Source organism: Marmota flaviventris, chromosome 15 (genome assembly GCF_047511675.1).
Source record: "Marmota flaviventris isolate mMarFla1 chromosome 15, mMarFla1.hap1, whole genome shotgun sequence".
In the NCBI taxonomy this organism is placed as follows: domain Eukaryota; kingdom Metazoa; phylum Chordata; class Mammalia; order Rodentia; family Sciuridae; genus Marmota; species Marmota flaviventris.
In genome coordinates, this window is record NC_092512.1 from 7115050 (window position 1) to 7134066 (window position 19017).

General features: G+C 39.6%; 1 protein-coding gene across 1 annotated transcript in view; it reads right to left on the bottom strand.

The window, feature by feature from the left end:
• Khdrbs3 (KH RNA binding domain containing, signal transduction associated 3) overlaps positions 1-19017 on the bottom strand; it is a 169509-nt gene that overhangs the window by 61442 nt on the left and 89050 nt on the right. Inside the window, exons 5-6 of the mRNA XM_027947253.2 lie at positions 8554-8693; positions 2149-2344 (exon numbers count right to left, since the gene is read on the bottom strand). Coding sequence (XP_027803054.1) covers positions 2149-2344; positions 8554-8693 — 336 coding nt within the window. The remainder of the gene's footprint in view (positions 1-2148; positions 2345-8553; positions 8694-19017) is intronic.

A 19017-nucleotide genomic window follows, 5' to 3' on the forward strand; every position in this document is an offset into this window, starting at 1 on the left:
TATATTTTAAATCAACAGCAAAACCAAACCTTTTGAGTTTCATTTGCTTTTCCTTTCCTGGACAATAAAACTTTGAATTTATTCATTTAATTTATTTATAAACTAAGTGCAGAGGCTAAGACAGAGAATATGAGACATCCAGGAGTCCCCACTGAGTAGAAGGGTCAGTTAATCCATGTAAAGAAGGCAATGCTACTCCTTCTGCAATACATGAAGTACAAAGCCACATGTTCAATCAAATCGCCTCACACCAAATTCATGGCAAAATGTGGCCCAGTCTGGCTTCCAGACACTTCTACTACCTGCTACACTTCTATCTGCTACCAGGAAGTTGCCCTGTGGAAAGAAACAGCCAAGCCAAGGCGGACATAAGATGACAACGGGTCTGCCTGAGGGGCTCGGAGAGCAGCAGCCCTCTATCAAAAGCACTTACTGCTTTTGGAAACTCAAAATCTGGGGAAAAATGTGAAGTATGATTACTGTAAGATAAGAATATTAGGAAGAACATGTTCAATTGTAAGATATAAAAAGAGAAGAGTTAGGGACCACATTCTTCTGCAACTGAATAACAAAATGATGAAACTGTGTATTATGGACTTTGTTAAATAAGTCATTGAGCTCTCAGTATGATGTCTGTTAAAGAAATAAAAGCTATCCACCCCTGCACTACCAGAAGTTCAGTCTAGGTGTGAGAGAGACATCATGTAATAACCGTCATAAAGCCCAGTAGGCTAGCTGCTACCACTTTTGAATTTCTCTAGCAACAGCTGGCCTAAGTCTAGAAGGAGAAAGAAGAGACAGTCAGAATAGGAGAATTTTTTTTTTTTTTTTTTTAGAGAGAGAGAGAGAGAGAATATTTTAATATTTATTTTTTAGTTTCCGGTGGACACACATCTTTATTTTTTATTTTTATCTGGTGCTAAGGATAGAACCCAGCGCCCCAGGCATGCCAGGCGAGCGCGCTACCACTTGAGCCACATCCCCAGCTCTAGGAGAATTTCTTCCAGGCTGAGCAGGCAGCATGAGCCAGTTCTGGAGGCCTAGGAGGACAGCATGTTTGGGGAATTATAATACCTTCAGTATGTGCAAGACAAATTGGTTACAAATAAAGCTCAAGAGGTTGTTGGAGGCCAGGGAATTACCAAAACTTTCTGGAAACCACGCAAAAGGTGCGGAGGACCTAGGAAGAGACCTACAAAGAGTCAGAAGGGAGAATCTGCCAGGTCTTGCCTGTTACTATCACAGCTTGGTTCTCAGTGACCCCAGTTCTCAGCGTCTCCCTTCAATATCTTCAATTTAACAATACCAGCCATGCATCCAGTTTCTGTTTTCCATGTATGTATGAGAAACTAGGATGCTACAATAAGAATCCCAAGGGGTCTATATTCTTTAAGAATTCCTATTAGGCATGGTGGCTCATGTTTGTAATCCCAGCTCCTGGGGAGGCTGAGGCAAGATTGCAAGTTAGAGGCCAGCCCAGACAACTCAACAAGACCCTGTCTCAAAATAAAAAATAAAAAGGGTGGGGATGTGGCTCCTTGGTTACGTGAACCTGAGTTTAATCCCCAGTACCAAAAAGAGTCTTTTCTGTTTCCTTGCTTTTCATGGATCTATTTTTTCATGGTTATATTTTTTTTTCCTCTTATGTTAAGGCTATGAACTACAGTAAAGAATTAACAGATAAATAAGTTAAAAAACGATTTGCATCAATTTTAAAAATAGGGAATTTTTGTTTTCTTCATGGAAAACAACGAGTCTCTACCTAGCAGACACCTAAGGGAGACCTGAGGGCAGGACCATTGCAGAGTCTTTGGGCAATATTCTTTCTAATGACTGACCCGCTCAGAGGCACATTCATGGTGGAATAGGAAGGCCTGTTACCCTGAACTTAGGTCAGGGCTGAGGACCCCTCTTCTGGACAGCTCCCACACTCAGTTCCTTCCCAGGCTCAGGATGAGGCACAGGCCAGGCTGTGTCTGTGTCTCTAGTACCAGGGGCCTACTCAGCCTCCATGAATGTTTGCTGCAATAAGGCACAGTATTCAAGAACTAAATAAGGTGAGGGTCTCCACTTTGCTACGCCATCCAGAGCTATGTCTAGACCGAGTCATCCTGACCAACAAAGCTGTCATTTAACACGGCCACTCACATACTCTCCGTAGGTCTCTTGTGTCGGGGGTGGTGGTGGAGGTCTGTACCCAGTGGGGGGCACCCCTCTTGCTCTGGGAGTGAGAAGGCCTCTTCCCCGATTCACTGGCCCCCGGGTAGACAGCACTCCTCTGGGAGCTGGAGTGCCACGGGGCACACCAACACCAACTGGCCGGGCGGTGACTCCTCCTCTTCCCCTGCAAATGAGAGGTCAGATTAGCAGCACTTGTTATATTTTCTGAGAGTCTATTCTTCACATATGTCCATAGATGAAACAAATTACCATTCTATATTTCCATAAAAGGTAAAAAGGAAATCATAGAAAAGAGCCAAAACAAATAAGAAGCAAATATCCACCAAAAGGAAATCCAGCTACTTGGGCAATCCAGTACAACATGGTCACGTCAAAGAGATGGAGACACAGACTCTGGTTCATAGAAAGAGCAGGCCACTGTGACCTCTGGGGAAGCCATGACTTCAGTTTGATGTCATGCCAAGACCCAAATGTCACTCTAACACGAGGTAAGCCTCACCTTGCTTATCTCTGGACAAGGAAACTGAGATTTTCAAACTGCCTGAAAACAGGTAGCAGAGCCAGGGGCCAAGATATATGCCACAGTTACACCAGGGAGAACAAAAACCAACCAGTGGTTTCTAAGGGAGAAACAGGAGGGAGCATCCCTGAGGGTGCAAAATCACCTGGTGCCAACCACCACACAAGCAGGAGAGCATAGGGCAGCACGGCCTGCGGGGGAAGCGTGTGACACTGCCCAGCGGCTGCACTGAGGGCACTCCATCCCGTCTGCGTGCTGGAGCAGGGAAGGAGTCGGGAGGCACTGCCAGGGCACACAGTGGGCAAAAAAGCCTCCTGATGGCCTATACTGAGGCAGAAGTTCAGTGCTCTTATTTGGAGCTCAAGTGAGAAGGTTTCACTAGAGTCTTGTGTTACTTCTCACTGTGGGATTTAATTTTCAATTGTTTACACCCTGTATCAGAAAGACATCCTAAAGTGAACAGTGGGACCACTCGTGAAGACTGCATGCAGTAAAAACATCCCACCACGAAATTCCCAAGCAGTGACATCTACGTGAACACTCCCACAAAGCCCAACCCAGGCAATTCAGTCATAAACAGAACAAGAACTGCACTAGCGAAAGAGTATTTTAAATGGTCAACACTTGATCAGAAAGCATACAGAAAAGTGCTACTGTATTTTCTCATCTACTAAGTGATTATCACATGCCAGGTCTGAGGGACACAATGGCTTTTGCAGATTAACATTTTAATAAGGAATAACCCAAGTGAACAAATAGGGCAATTCAGTTTGGAAAATGCTACAAAGTGACTGAGACAGGGTGCTGAGATGGCCACCTCAGAAGACCACCAAAGCCTTCTTTAACAAGGGAACACGGTGCTGAGAAGGGAGCCGGACCACTGACAAGCAAGCCTGCCAGGGAGAAGGAGGAGAGCCCAAAGACATGGGAAGAGTGAGCAGGGCCTGTTTACGGGACAGGAGGAGGCCAGCGTGGCGGAGGGAGCAAGGAGAGTGAAAAGGTGGAATGAGACACAGGGAGTGACAAGAGTGGCCAGAACATTCAAGTACATACCAGAAAACGTGAATTTTCTCATAGCTGGAACATGAGGACTTTTTAAATTGTCCTCATATTTTAAGTGAGGACAAGATATAATCAAATTTAATATTGAATGGTCATTATGACTGTAAATAGAAAACAGAGGACTAGTGTAGGTTAGATTGGGAAGGATGGCAAAGGTGATTACAGAAAAATAAAATCGAGGTTTATTTTACATGTAAAATCAAAATGACTTAATGAGGAAGTGGATATGAAGAACTTTATTGAAAATGATATTTTAAAAGTCTGGTGCAGGGGTGCAAACCCATAATCCCAGCAACTTGGCAGGCTGAGACAGGAGGATTGCAAGTTCAAGGCCAGCCTCAGCAACTTAGCAAGGCCCTAAGCAACTTGGCAATCCTGTCTCAAAATAAAAAATAAAAACAGCAGGGGATACATCTCAGTGGTAAAGTCCAGTACTTCCCCCACCTTCAGCAATATTAAGTCATAGGGAGACTCGTTTATGAGTATCTCCAGAAGATTCTTCATACATCTCAGGATTAGAAAGTGCTAGGCTTTGATGGTATATGTTGTTATTTGTTTGTTTCTGTATTATCAATGTTTTTGACATTTAGGTACCATGAACTCTGTACCCAGCTTTGGCCACAGGAAATACAAAGTATAAACTAAAGACCAATCCATAAATTCTACAGAATGTTACAACACGTACTAACCTTTCCCGAGGAGTCTATGCGATTTTCTACCCTAATTTCAACATCAACTTATTTTATTTTCTTATTCTATAGGATGGACCACATTTTTGCAAGTTACACACGTGATTTCCTCTTCATCATAGTTGGTATTAACATGTGTCATAATGAAAACATAACAACAGTGCCAGAATCAAAGCTCCACAGGAAAAGTGGTGGGAGAATGGAAGGAGGAAAAGTATTTCCCTCCAGGCGAAAAACACAAGGGAAGGATCACACCCAGGGGAGCAGGTTGGATTGTGGAACCAGAGGGCCTCGCTTAGAGGCTGTCTCTGTCAATCACAAGCTGTGTGACCTCTGGCAAACAATTGACCTCTCTGGCCTCCCTTTCCTTGTCTGGCCTCCCATACCATCTCAAAGATCATCATGAGGCCTAATGAGTTAACACCTCTGAAGTGCTTAGAAAAATGCATAACCCATAGCAGGTACTCTGCGCTTGCTAAGGTAAGTTCCAGGTCGGGCAGAAAAGGTAAGTAGGATTTAAACACTTGAGAGGAGCAGAGGGAAGAAAAACAGTTGCTGACAAAAGAAATCAGGAAAACAGAGACCTGCGAGGGTGCAGCCCAAGCTGCCGAGGCAGAGCTTAGAGCCCAGAGTGGGCTGGAGGCACAGGAAACAGGGCAAAATAATCAACAAAGAGTGACTTGGAGACAGATTTTGAGAAAAAAAATACACAGGGGCTTTAAATGTCCCTTTTAAGAAAATAAACTTTTAAAACAGGGAATTTAAAATGTTTGGAACCAAGGAAGACCAGAATCAAATGGAAAAATGGAAACACAGAGTGGGTCCTGAGGGTGCCAAGCGCACAAGCCACGTGGTTTCTTAAGTACACGCACCCCTTTAAGGCCAGCTCTACCCACCAGCACCCCATGAACTGAAAACCAGGGTCTGAGACGTGAATGTGAAACGAGTCTCATCAGGAATTTTAGCAGCTTTAAACACAAGCAAGGTAAGGCCACGATCAAGGAAATGGTTTCCCACGTGGGCAGGTGAAAGGCATTTCTCCAGGCTTACATTCCAAAATGAAAAAAGCGCTTGTGGCGTCAGCCCTTGATTTTTTCAACTTGACAGAAAGTGACAACTAAGTTAGGACCTGTCTTCAGGCACAGTGGTTGCCTGAGCAGTGGCACTGACACACTCTACAGCAACTCTGGTGAGGATACCATTCTGCATTTGCATTTTGAAAAAGGAATGGACAAAAACAACCTAAGTGAGACAAGTAACACTGGTTGATTTTATTGTATATGTATATAAATAGAGATATGTAAATATTGAAACAGATTATTTTTAATTTTTTTGGTACTTGAGCTTGAACTCAGGGACACTTTAGGCTGCTGAGCTACATCGTCAACCCTTTTTGTTCCTTTATTTTGAGAGAGTCTCTCACCAAGTTGCTGAGGATCTCACTAAGTTGCCCAATTGCACCTCAAACTTGCGATCCTCCTGCCTCAGTCTCCCAAATTGCTGGGTAACAGCTGTGCACCGCTGTGCCTGGCCACAGAACATTTTTATATACTACTTACTTAAACAAGCTATACATCATGAAAATGAAAGCTTCTGTACATACCCACAGATATAGAAACATCTACCCATCTGCATACAGTCACATCACTTAATGACAGATGCATTCTGAGGAATTCATGTGTAGAGGGTTGTGTCACTGTCTACACACTGAAGAGTGCACTCACACGAACCTAGATGGTAGGACCTACAACAAACCTCCGTGTAGAACTGGCAATGCAATAAGGTTGTTTAGATCAGCACTGCCACAGACAGATGAGCAGTGAGTCACATTATCCTGTTACCATGGCTACTACATTGATAGCTCCAGGCATTTTCCAGCTGCATTACAGTCTAATGGGATCACCATTGTAAATGTGGTCAGTCACTGACTGAGGAGATCTATGCTGAGACTGTATCTCTGTACCTACCTACCTACCTGCCCACCTTCCTATGTCAGTAAAAAGAAAAGAATGCTGGCATTGTGTAAGTGTCAAGTCTGGAAGGCTGTCTCTCTTTGTATGCATCTACATGTATTTTCTGTTCTCTTTTGAGAAGATTTGAATACGATGAATGATGTGAGTCTGACTACCTCGCAGGGTTGCAGAGACAGTTGCTCGGCAGGGCGTTATGTGTGTGCCACACCAAAAGGGAAAGCTCCTAGCCATGAGCACAAACCACATGCTCCACACATGGACAAACAAGCAAAGTCAGTGCCAGAGGGAAGGTACAAGTCTTCAGACGTTGAGAATGTTTAAATATATTATTTGACAGGTTATGTATTTTGGGAAAACGTGCGAGCTTCCATCATAACAAAGTTGAGACTAAGGAGTCAAACCTGTACGCTAAATAATATCAGGCAATTAACCACTACGTGATCCCAATCCTGGTGACCTGCACAGCTTACCTGAATCACAAAAAGGGGCCTTGCAGCTAAGAGAAGGATCTTGAGATGGAGGTCCCCCTGCATTATCCTGCCTTGAACTACCCTATACAACCACATGAACCCTATAAAGTCAGCAGAGGGAGGTCAGGAAAGAGAAGGCAGTGTGAGAAGTGGGAGGGGTCACTGTGATGGGGCCATGATCCAGGCATGCTGGGCTCACCAGACACTGAAGGAGCAAGAAAAGAACTTGCCCTCAGAGCCTCCAGAGGGAACACAGCCCTGCCAACACCCTGCCTCTGAACAAATGATAACTGGTTTTAGTCATGTGGCTTTCATAGCTACAAGAGAATATATTTTTGTATTTTTTATTTTCAGCCACCAAATTTGTGGTAATTTGTCATAGCAGCTAGCAGCAAACTAATATAGTACATAAGTAATTTCTTATGATTTTAGGTAAATTTAATGTTGGAAGAAATAGAAATTACAGAGGCAGTTAGGGTTTGCCGAGTACCTACGTGTACCTTTCCATGAAATCATCAATTAAACCTCTTTTTGACACAGAAACCCCACAGGCTCAAGGCCTATTGCTGACTTGATATCATAGCAGCACACACCTGCTCTGACATTGCTCCAGCTGGCAACTCTCAATAGAGGAAGGAACTTCTCGTTCTCCCAGAGGAACTTGGAGATTTATAAGAACAATATATTTAATAGTTTTATTCAAACTTCTACCTGAAAAAAAATCTATATAGTCACATGATTAAAAGAAAACTCTATTTCTTTATTCCACTGATTGCTTTCAGAACAAAAATGGGAAAACTAAAAATAATTTCCAAATAAAATTGAGAAAGTCATATCAAATTTTTGATTCTCTTTAAAACATTTCCTCATAGAAGTAATCATAGCTGGGTATAGTGGCATATACCTGTAATCCTAGCATCTTGGGAGTGAGGCTAGAAGATTACAAATTCAAGGCTACCATCAGCAACTTAGTGGGGCCTTAAGCAACTTAACAAGACCCTGTCTCAAAATTTAAAAATAAAAAACAATTTTAAAAAGGAGTAGGGAGGCTGGGGATGTGATTGAGTGGCTAAGTGACCCTGGGTTCAATCCCTGGTACCAAAACAAACAAACAAACAAATGTAATCACAAAACAAAGACAGAAATAACAAACAAACAAGCAATCAATCAATGTGTGCCTGGACCAGCCCAAGGATTTCTCACATGCTACAGCACTTGTAAAGAGCAAACTGACAACAGACTTTAGGATACCCACTAGATGCTGGACGTGTCAGAGCACTGGAGGTGTGGCCAAGAACCAGGCTCCGGAAGGGGGAAGGATCAGGGCAAGGCACAAGGAGCCATGGCTCCAATCTGCATATCGATGATGATATTACTTACACATCAAAAAACTGTCATTTTAAAGAATGAACCTTAGAGTGGGTAATAATTTGCCTGAAGTGATCAGGTGGTAAGTGATAAGGTGATAACAGTTAAGCCTAGGAATATCTCCCTCCAAGGTGAATTCCCGACTTGACTTGTGACTTTCAAAGTCTGAACAGTGGCTTCCTACAGATATACTGATAGAGGGGTTTCTGGTTACTAAGATAAGACACGTTGAAACTGTTGCCATGGCACACAAACCTTAAGGAAAAGTAAGCCAATTAATAAACACCTACCTGGTAATTGCTGGGGCTGGCACACCTCTTGTCCGTAGGGTGGGTTTCCCCCTAACCACTGGGACATCTGCATTTTCTGAACCACCATTCAAATATGTTAATTCCTGGAGCTGGGCTTGTCTGATTTCATCATTATAGTCCTACACAGGAAAGAGAAGACAGCATAATCTGTGTCATGTTAAAAATTCTAAAGTATTTAGTGCAAATAGTGAAAAATATCAATAAAAAAGATTGGGAAAATAGTTAAATTCACAAAACAAGATATGAATTTCTTAAAATTAAAACATATTAATGAATTTCTCTAAGAAAGGAAAAGAGAAAAAAACAGTACTTTTCCCCAAGCTAAAATTTCCTGCAATCAACCATCTTTCCTTTCCCTCGGCACAGTTTCCAGGTGAAATGCCTAGGATAAGGTGAAAGCACCAAAAGCACTGTCTGGTGGCTCTGCTCCTTACAGCTCAACTCCGCTAGTGGTCAGTGAGCATCTGAGTCGCCCCAGGGACAGGAAAACAAAGAGGAGTCAGCCACTGTCCTACAGCCAAGGAACTCACTCCAGCAAAGGAGAAAGACACACCCAACATGGCAGCTTCTCTGGTGCACATTCCTTTGTACATTTCCCCTGGGATACTGCAGGAGCTGCAGGAGAGTAGGCATTTTGAAAATGTGATACATAATCTTATTCCTGAAAACCTGCACTTTGATTTCACCTTACATGACTATCAAATGCTCAATTTGGAAACGATAGGAGTCAGCCTTGATTCCTCCCTCTTCCTGACCGCCCTCACTCCACACAATAACCAACAGTAACATGTACAAATATGTCAAATTGTCTCTCGTGTTTTACAGTAAAGGAAGTCCAGGGCCAAAAGTTGAAAAAGAAAACTCACTGAAGGCAGCTGTTGCTAGAAGAGTGGGCTCTCTACAAGAGGTGTTATCTCAGATGAGTGAGGACTAAGCCAGAAGGGCCACAGCAAAGGACAAAATGATTAAAGACTCAAGCAACATTAAATACAGGAAATCAAAAGAGTGTTGTGAGTACTATTTGGATGAAATATGAAAACACTAAAGGGAAAGGGAGAGCAGACACAAAATCATATGAAGCTTTAAGTCGATTTAGAGGCAACTTGGAACGTTCAGAAGGGTACTGAGAAGTCCTTAATGATTTTAAGGAGGTAAGTTGCATATTTAGGTTTGTAAACTGTAAAGATTAATCTAGTATTAGTGAGTACAAATAACATAGGATTGAAAGCACAGTGGATAAAACACTGTGCCCACAGACGAAGCATGCGCTTAAGTGCAAATGGAATAGTTCCAAAGACAAACTCTAAGCCAGGACATCTCATAGGCCTCAATAATTTTCAAAGGTCTAAAATCATTCAAAGTATATTTTCTGCTGATATGGAATAAATTAGAATCCACTGAAGAAAGAAATTTGGGGAATTCACAAATATGAAGAAATTAAAGAATGTAATTTTAAAAAAGATCCAACAATATGTTGGCTTCAAGAGATTCATCTCACAGGAAAAGACATCCACAGACTGAAAGTGAAAGGGTGGGAAAAAACATTTACCACTAACAATAAGCAGGGATTTCCATCCTCGTAAAGAACTTAATTAAAACTAACTTAATAATCATTAGATCAAACTAGAAATGAAAAGAAAAATTAGAAAATATTCTGAGACAAATACTAATGAAAACAGAGCATATTGAGACATATAAGGGTATCTAAAGCAGTACTATGAAGGAAATTTATAGCTTTAAATGATTATGTTAAAAATACAAGATTTCAAATCAATAACCTAAGCTTTCACCTTTACTAAATATGAAATAAAAACAAACACAAAATAAGAAAAAATAATAAAAATTAGAGCAGAATAAACAAAAAATAAGAGCAAAATCAACAAACTCAAAAGTTGACTAACTTTACAAGATTAATAAAATGATAAACTTTTAGCTATAGTAACCAACAATAAAAGACGACTCAGGTTTCTGCAATGAGAAATGAAAATGGGGTATCACCTGAACATCAGGAGTGACAAGGGGAAGCCAGACGTGGTGGCAGACACCTGTAATCCCAGCAAGGGGGGAGGCTGAGGCAGGAGGATCAAAGTTCAAGGACACCTCAGCAATTCAGAGAGACCCTCAGCAATAAACAAAAACTACAAACGTTTATCAATATAGATGATAAAGTTATCAAAAAATACAAAGCCAAATCCAGTAAAAAAATTATATAAAAGAACCAAGTTAATTTATCCCAGAAGTGCAAAGTTCACTGAACATTTGAAAATCAGTTAATGTAAGTTCACAAAAATAAGGACAAAACCACATCATCTCAACAGATAGAGAAGACAACTGTAAGAAAAGTCCATCACTCTTTAATGTTAAAAACACTCAAATAGGAAAACCCACAGTTAAAATCATACTTAAAAAGCAAAGGATGAAAAATTTCATCATAAGGTCAGGAAAAAGACCAAGAGGACTTCTCTTACCATTTTACTTGAGGTTCTGGCCAGAACAATTATGCAACAAAAACAAACAGCATTCAGACTGGAAAGGAGAAACTAAAAAATACTCTGTTCAGAAATGGCTTAAATCTGTATACAGAAAATACTAAGGAATAACACACACACACACACACACACACACACACACACACACTCAATTAACAGAGCTAGCTAATTAATGAGTTTTAGCAAGGCTACAGAATACAAGATCAATATATGAAAATAACTTCCATGTCTTTAGATCAGCAATGAATAATCAAAAAATAGAAATTAGAAAAACAATTCCATTTACAATAACATCAAAATAACACACTTGGGAGTAAACGAATAAAAGATGTGTACATTGAAAACTATAAAACACTATTAAAACAAACTTCAAAAGATATAAATAAATGGAATGATAGCCAATGCTCCTAGATAGAAAGACTCAGGGTTGTTACAATGACCATTTTTTTCTAAACTGATCTTTCCAATCAAGGAAATAATACCAGCTGACTACTTACAAAAATGAAAAAGTTGAGTAAAATTATGAGAACAGAAATAGCAAGAACAATCTTTAAAATAAAAAGCAAAATTGTATAAATGGATGTTTTCCTATTGCAAGACTTAACTACAAAGCTACAAGCAATAAAAACTGTGTGGTGGTGGTACAGACATAAGCATCAATGGAATGGAAATGCAAGTTCATACATAAGTTGCAGTGAACTAATTTTCAAGTAGTCTCTTTTACAAATGATGTTGTAGCGAATTGATATCCAAATCAAAAGTAAATAAATAAATAAAGTGGGATAGGACCCTTCCTTTAACATCATATGTAAAAATTAGACCAAAATGGGTCAGATACCTAAAGGTGCGGGCTAAAATTATAGAATTGTTAGATGCAAACACAAGAAGTACATTTTCTCAGTAGACAGCAAAAGTGTGTTAAGAAACTGAATGACAAGGAGATAATACAAAGTCACAGGAAGTGAGTACAGCATTCACATTCCCTCACTCATCCATATGTATAGAATTTACTAATAATAAAGCCACTAGTAACATCAGAAGTTGTAGTTCTGGGGAAAGGTGAAGTTTGAATCCATTTCAGTGGAATAAAGAGTAAGTACAAATCACAGCACAGAGAAGAAGTTCCTCCTAAGTAGCATGGCTATAAAAAGAAAAGTAAGGTTCAGAGCTTGCAGGGAGGAAGGGAGAATTTCAAGACAGAAGAAATATAAGGATATTTGTGCATGAACAGAAGGTTCAGAGGAGAGAGTTTCCTGAATTATTTATAATTTAGAATTAAAAATCTGAAAAATATTTAGTAAAATTATAACAAAAACACACTGATCTCCATTACTATTCAAAAGTCCAATGTAAAAAAAATGTGAAACTTGTAGAAGGCATTATGAAATAAGAAAACTAATATGAACATTAATCAAAAGGGAGGTTGAAATCTAATACTTGCAAAAGCAAATGACAACTAATTCAAGTTATTTTGATTAGCATAAAGAGTTTAGGATTGGGGGGGGTCTATAATTTACTGTAAACAGAAACTCTTTCCCGGCCTCAGAAGTCCTCTGAATCTTTTGATTGTAATTTTAACTTCTCTATCAGAAGCCCATTAATATGTTCTTAATGATACTAAAATAGCTAAAGATTAATAAATTATTTGCAAATCACATAAACAAAATGTAGATATTTGAGCTAGGTATTTGTGCAGTTAAAAATCGTTGAGAAATTTGATACTTGGTCACATGTAGCTAAATACAGATAGGAAAAAAGGATATGGCTGAGGCCCTGTCCCAAAACACAGTAAAAAATTTAACAGTAAAAACGAAGCACTGCTTTAAGTAAGGCTGAGGTCACTATAATGGTGTCATTGTTATTATGATTTTCTTGGTCTTAGAAATAATGCTTTTAAATTAATAGAGAAACCAAATCATGCATGATGGCTTACAGGCTAATTTCCCCGTTGAAAAACAAAACCATTATAACATCAACATTTTCATCAACTGTAAAGAGCAAAGGTACCACAATTCTTATATATATATACACACACACACACACACACACACATACATACACACACACACACACACACACACGTAGGATTTTCCTCCTCAGTGAATTTACAATCTACTTAACTGTATGTTAATGTGGAGACTGGAAAAAAAGTTTTTAAATTAAATCATTAAAAGTAACTTATTGAAATTCAGTGGGTTCTCTGTTAAGCCTTTACATTTCAGATACATTTTCCAAAATATGACAGTACTTAAGGTTAATGTAGGGATCACTGTTTACATTATAATCCATAAGAGACAATGGGAACATTTATAATTTGGAGGTGTAGCTAAATAATGAAATGTGCATTATGATACTATGTAAATATTAAAAAGAATTAAATAAAACTTCTTATGTTCATAAGGACAAAAGTTGAACACTACATAAGTCTAAAATGTACAGGTAAAGACTGGACATGGGACTTCTGGAAAAATGGGAGCTCAGCACAGCCTCCCTGCAAACACCAATAATAGTCAAGAGTGGTGGCATATCCCGTAATCCCACTGGCTCAGGGGTCCTAGGCAGAAGGATAGCAAATTCAAAGCCAGCCTCAGCAACTTAGTGAGGCCCTAAGCAACTCAGTGAGACCTTGCCTCTAAATAAAACATTAAAAATAAAAAAGTGGCTGGAGATGTGGTTCAGTGATTAAGTGCCCATGGGTTCAACCCCCAGTAGCAAAACAACAAAAAAGGAATAACAAAAACTGACAGAATTGTGGGGAAAAAAACCAGAGTCTGGAACCTCATGGAAGGTATACAACCAACTGAAAAGAAATAATATAATAATATACTCATGAAAAACAGCTAACATGAAGGTAACAAGAGGAAGAGCCTATGGCATTCCTGCCTGGGCATTCATCCCTAGAAGGGTGGTGCATTAGTTCCCCAAGGGTGGGTAAAGCCATGAAAATGCAAAGCTTTGCTATAGGAGGCACTTAATTTACAATAAACGTCTAGCATCACTGTAAATAAATTGACAATTCACAGTTGTTTTATCAATTTTAGTAGCAAATAAACAAGGAAGACCAGCAAATCAGGCAGCCTAATGTTGTCTTTGGCTTATGAGTCAGAAATGTGAGGCTCAGGAAATAAGACAGCTGTGGAGGGCCTTGGTCAGCTCTCCACACACCCTGGCCTGAAGGTCAGTGTGTGCACAGGCTGAGATACCACAGGAATCCAGCACGAAGTAAAAGCCAGGGCAGACATGAAAATGGACTACTGTGGAGGCATGACCCCTTCTACAAGGCTAGGGAAGCCTCTGACACAAAGTTTTAAGCACAACCACTGAGAGATCACTGGCTGACCACTAAGCAATATAGACACTCCTGACAGAATAGGCTTAAAAATACGTGCAGAAAGAAAAAGGATTACAAGAGACAGACGACACAGAATTAGTTCAACTAAAAAAAAAAAAAAAAAAAAATGGTACTGGGGATTTAATCCAGTAGTGCTTTACCACTGAGCTACACTGCCAACCCTTTTGGTCGATTTTGAGGCAGGGTCTCACTCTCTAAGTTACTAAGGGTCTTACTTGTGGCTGAGGCTGGCCTTGAACTTGTGATTCTCCTTTCCCAGTCTCCTAAATAACTGGGATTACAGGCATGGACCACCACACCTTGGTCCAACTAAATTATTAAAGAAATGGAACACAAAATAGAAGCAATAACAAGCTCTGGGACCAATCCACAAAATTACAGCTTTCTTATATTTGATAAAGGGGCTAAAAGCATGCAATGGAGGAAGAATAGCATCTTCAACAAATAGTGCTGGGAAAACTGGAAATCCATATGCAACAAAATGAAACTGAATCCCTTTCTCTCGCCATGCACAAAAGTTAACTCAAAATGGATCAAAGAGCTTGATATCAAATCAGAGACTCTGCGTCTAATAGAAGAAAAAGTTGGCTCCGATCTACATATTGTGGGGTCGGGCTCCAAATTCCTTAATAGGACGCCCATAGCACAAGAGTTAATAACTAGAATCAACAAATGGGACTTACTCAAACTAAAAAGTTTTTTTCTCAGCAAGAGAAACAATAAGAGAGGTAAATAGGGAGCCTACATCCTGGGAACAAATCTTTACTCCTCACACTTCAGATAGAGCCCTAATATCCAGAGTATACAAAGAACTCAAAAAATTAAACAATATGGTAACAAACAACCCAATCAACAAATGGGCCAAGGACCTGAACAGACACTTCTCAGAGGAGGACATACAATCAATCAACAAGTACATGAAAAAATGCTCACCATCTCTAGCAGTCAGAGAAATGCAAATCAAAACCACCCTAAGATACCATCTCACTCCAGTAAGATTGGCAGCCATTATGAAGTCAAACAACAACAAATGCTGGCGAGGATGTGGGGAAAAGGGTACACTTGTACATTGCTGGTGGGACTGAAAATTGGTGCGGCCAATCTGGAAAGCAGTATGGAGATTCCTGGGAAAGCTGGGAATGGAACCACCATTTGACCCAGCTATTGCCCTTCTCGGACTATTCCCTGAAGACCTTAAAAGAGCGTACTATAGGGATACTGCCAAATTGAATTTCATGGCAGCACAATTAACAATAGCTAGACTGTGGAACCAACCTAGATGCCCTTCAATAGATGAATGGATAAAAAAAATGTGGCATTTATACACTATGGAGTATTACTCAGCACTAAAAAATGACAAAATCATGGAATTTGCAAGGAAATGGATGGCATTAGAGCAGATTATGCTAAGTGAAGAGGGAGCCTACATCCTGGGAACAAATTTAGCCAATCCCTAAAAAACAAATGCTAAATGTCTTCTTTGATATAAGTAGAGCAACTAAGAACAGAACAGGGAGGAAGAGCATGAGGAAAAGATTAACATTAAACAGAGACATGAGGTGGGAGGGAAAGGGAGAGAGAAGGGAAATTGCATGGAAATGGAAGGAGACCCTCATTGTTATACAAAATTACATATAAGAGGTTGTGAGGGGAATGGGAAAAATAACAAGGAGAGAAATGAATTACAGTAGATGGGGTAGAGAGAGAAGATGGGAGGGGAGGGGAAGGGGGATAGTAGAGGATAGGAAAGGTAGCAGAATACCACAGTCACTAATATGGCATTATGTAAAAACATGGATGTGTAACTGATGTGATTCTGCAATCTGTATTTGGGGTAAAAATGGGAGTTCATAACCCACTTGAATCAAATGTATGAAATATGATATGTCAAGAGCTTTGTAATGTTTTTAACAACCAATAAAAAAAAATAAGCTCTGGGAAGTAAATAAATCTGAATTCAAATTTGCCACAATATGTTGTGTAAAGTCCAGTTTTCAAAATAAATAAATAAATAAGAGACATGGAACATGTGACTCACTCTGTGGGACCACTAATAAGAAACCATCTTGGAGAGGGCCAGATAGTGGATGTACACACGAAGAGAAGAAAGCCAAGTGCAGTCAATGGCAAACTCACAGAGGAGCTCAAGGCAGACGTGGGACAGTTACACTGGTGAACTTGAAGACTGTCAATCAGAATGGTCCTGTCTAGAACACAGAGAAAACAGGGGGAAGAGAAGCCAGCCTGAGACTTAGGAGACAGCAGCAGCTGTGCCAACAGCCACGTCACAGGAAGCCCAGGTGGACAGGAGGGAGAGACTGAAAACTTTAAAGAAATAATGGCTAAAAGATTCCCTCATTTAAAGAAAGTCATAAATCAATAGATCCAAAAACCCAGCCTAAAAGTAGAATAAACGTATACATCAAAATCCAGTTACTGAAAACCAAGACCACAAAATCTTGACATCGGCAAGAGATAACAAGAGATCATGTGCAGAAACACAATTAAATGGTTAGTGACTCTCTCATCCAAAGTAACAGAGCCAGAAGGCCACAAAGGGGCACATTCCAAGTGCTGGGGAAACTGTCAACTAGAATTACGCAACCTGCTGTTGGCAAAATAGGTGGAATAAAACCGTTCTCAGAAAAACAAAACAAAAATTTTTTGCTAGCAGATCCAGTTTACAAGAAATGCAAAAAGAAGCCCTTCAGGTTCAAAAGAAATAGTACTATTTAAATACCAGAAATTGCAAATGTTTGGGTTAATGTACGAATATTAAAAAAAAAAAACATAAATAAAAGAAAAACTATTCTAAACCATGTCTTCTTCATGACTATAGATGCAAAAGTCCTTAACAAACTATTGGTCAACTATATCCAGCAACAAATAAGGAGAATTATACACCATGACCACGTGAAATGCAAGTTTGGATTTACATATAAAAGTCAACAATGTAATATATAATTAGTGATATAAATGAAGGAGGGAAAAACTTGTGACCACCTCAATGGGAGAAGGAAAGCATTTGGCAAAATTCAACACCCCTGTTTACACCATTTATTCATGATTAAAAACTCAAGAACTAGGAATATAAAAGAATTTCTTTAACATGATAAAGAGTAGCAATAAAAATCTGGCAGTTAAATGCTGACAGGCTGAATGCTGTCCTTTTGATTTCAGCAATATTATCTCATAGAAGGTTCTAGTCAGTGAAAAGATGAAAGGTTCCAGTTCAGGTAATGAAAAGGGAAGGGAAGGGAACTACTAAAGGCACACATCCTGTATATGCCTTTAGAGGAGCAATAAAACCATCTTCATTATCAGATGACAGGATTCTGTATGTCAAGAAATCCTAATAATTGTGTTAATTAGGATTGCATTTAATCATGCTCATGTTTGTATTATAAAACAATGCACTTGATCTAATAAACATGTTCAACAAGGTCATAAGATGGAAGATCAAAATGTAAAAATCAACTGCATTTCAGGGCTGTGGCTCATCAGTAGAGCATTCGCCTAGTATGTTAGAGAAGCTGGGTTTGATCCTCAGCATCACATAAAAATAAGTAAAAATAAAATAAAGGTACTGTGTCCAACTACAACTAAAAAATAAAATTAAGAAATTATTTTAAAAATCAACTGCATTTTAACATAAGTGACCATCTGAAAATCAAATCTAGGAACAATTCTACTGCCAGGCATGGCGGCATATGCCTGTAATACCAGCCACTTGGCAGACTATAAGGCACAGTAGGATCACAAGTTCAAGGTTAGCCTTAGCAACTTACCAAAGACCTAAGCAACTAAATAAGACTCTGTCTGAAACTAAAAAATGAAAAAGAGCTGATGATTTGGCTCAGTGGTTAAGTGACCCTGAGTTCAATCCCTGGTACACCCCCCCCCCCCAAAAAAAAAGGAGGAGGAGAACAATTCTACTTAAAGAAGCATCAAAAAAACACATAACATTTAGAAATTAATTTTACAAAATAAATGCAAGACTGGTACCCTGAAAATCAAAACATTGCTCAGATATTAAATAATACATTTATTATGCTTCAGATATCAAAAGGTTCATGTGTTGAAGGTATGGTCCCCAACCAGCAGTGCTTAGAGTTGGGCTCTTGGGACATGATTAGGTCCCCAAGGCTCTGAACTGAGGGTTTCTTAGCTGATGGCATTACTGGGAGGTGGCTGGAACTGCAATTGGGCCTACAGGGAGGAGGTAGGTCGCAGGAGCATGCCCTGAGAGAATATTTCCCTCCCTGGCGGCTTTCCCTTCCTGGACACTGAGAGGTGAGCAGCTGGCCTCTGCTCCACACCTTCATAATGATATTCTGCCTTGCCTCAGGCACAAAGCACTGGAGGCAGCCAAGAAAGGACTGCAATCCAGAGCCAAAACAAGTCTTGCCTCCTCTGAGTTGTTTTCTCAGGTACTTGTCCGGACAAGGAAAAGCTGATTAACACAATCTTTAAAAAAATATGGAGAAAAGTTTCATATTCATGAATCTGAAGAATTAAAGATAACTTGATCTACAGTTTGAATACAGCCTCTATTAAAATCACACTACGCCTTTTTATGGAAATTGACAAACTGATCCTAAA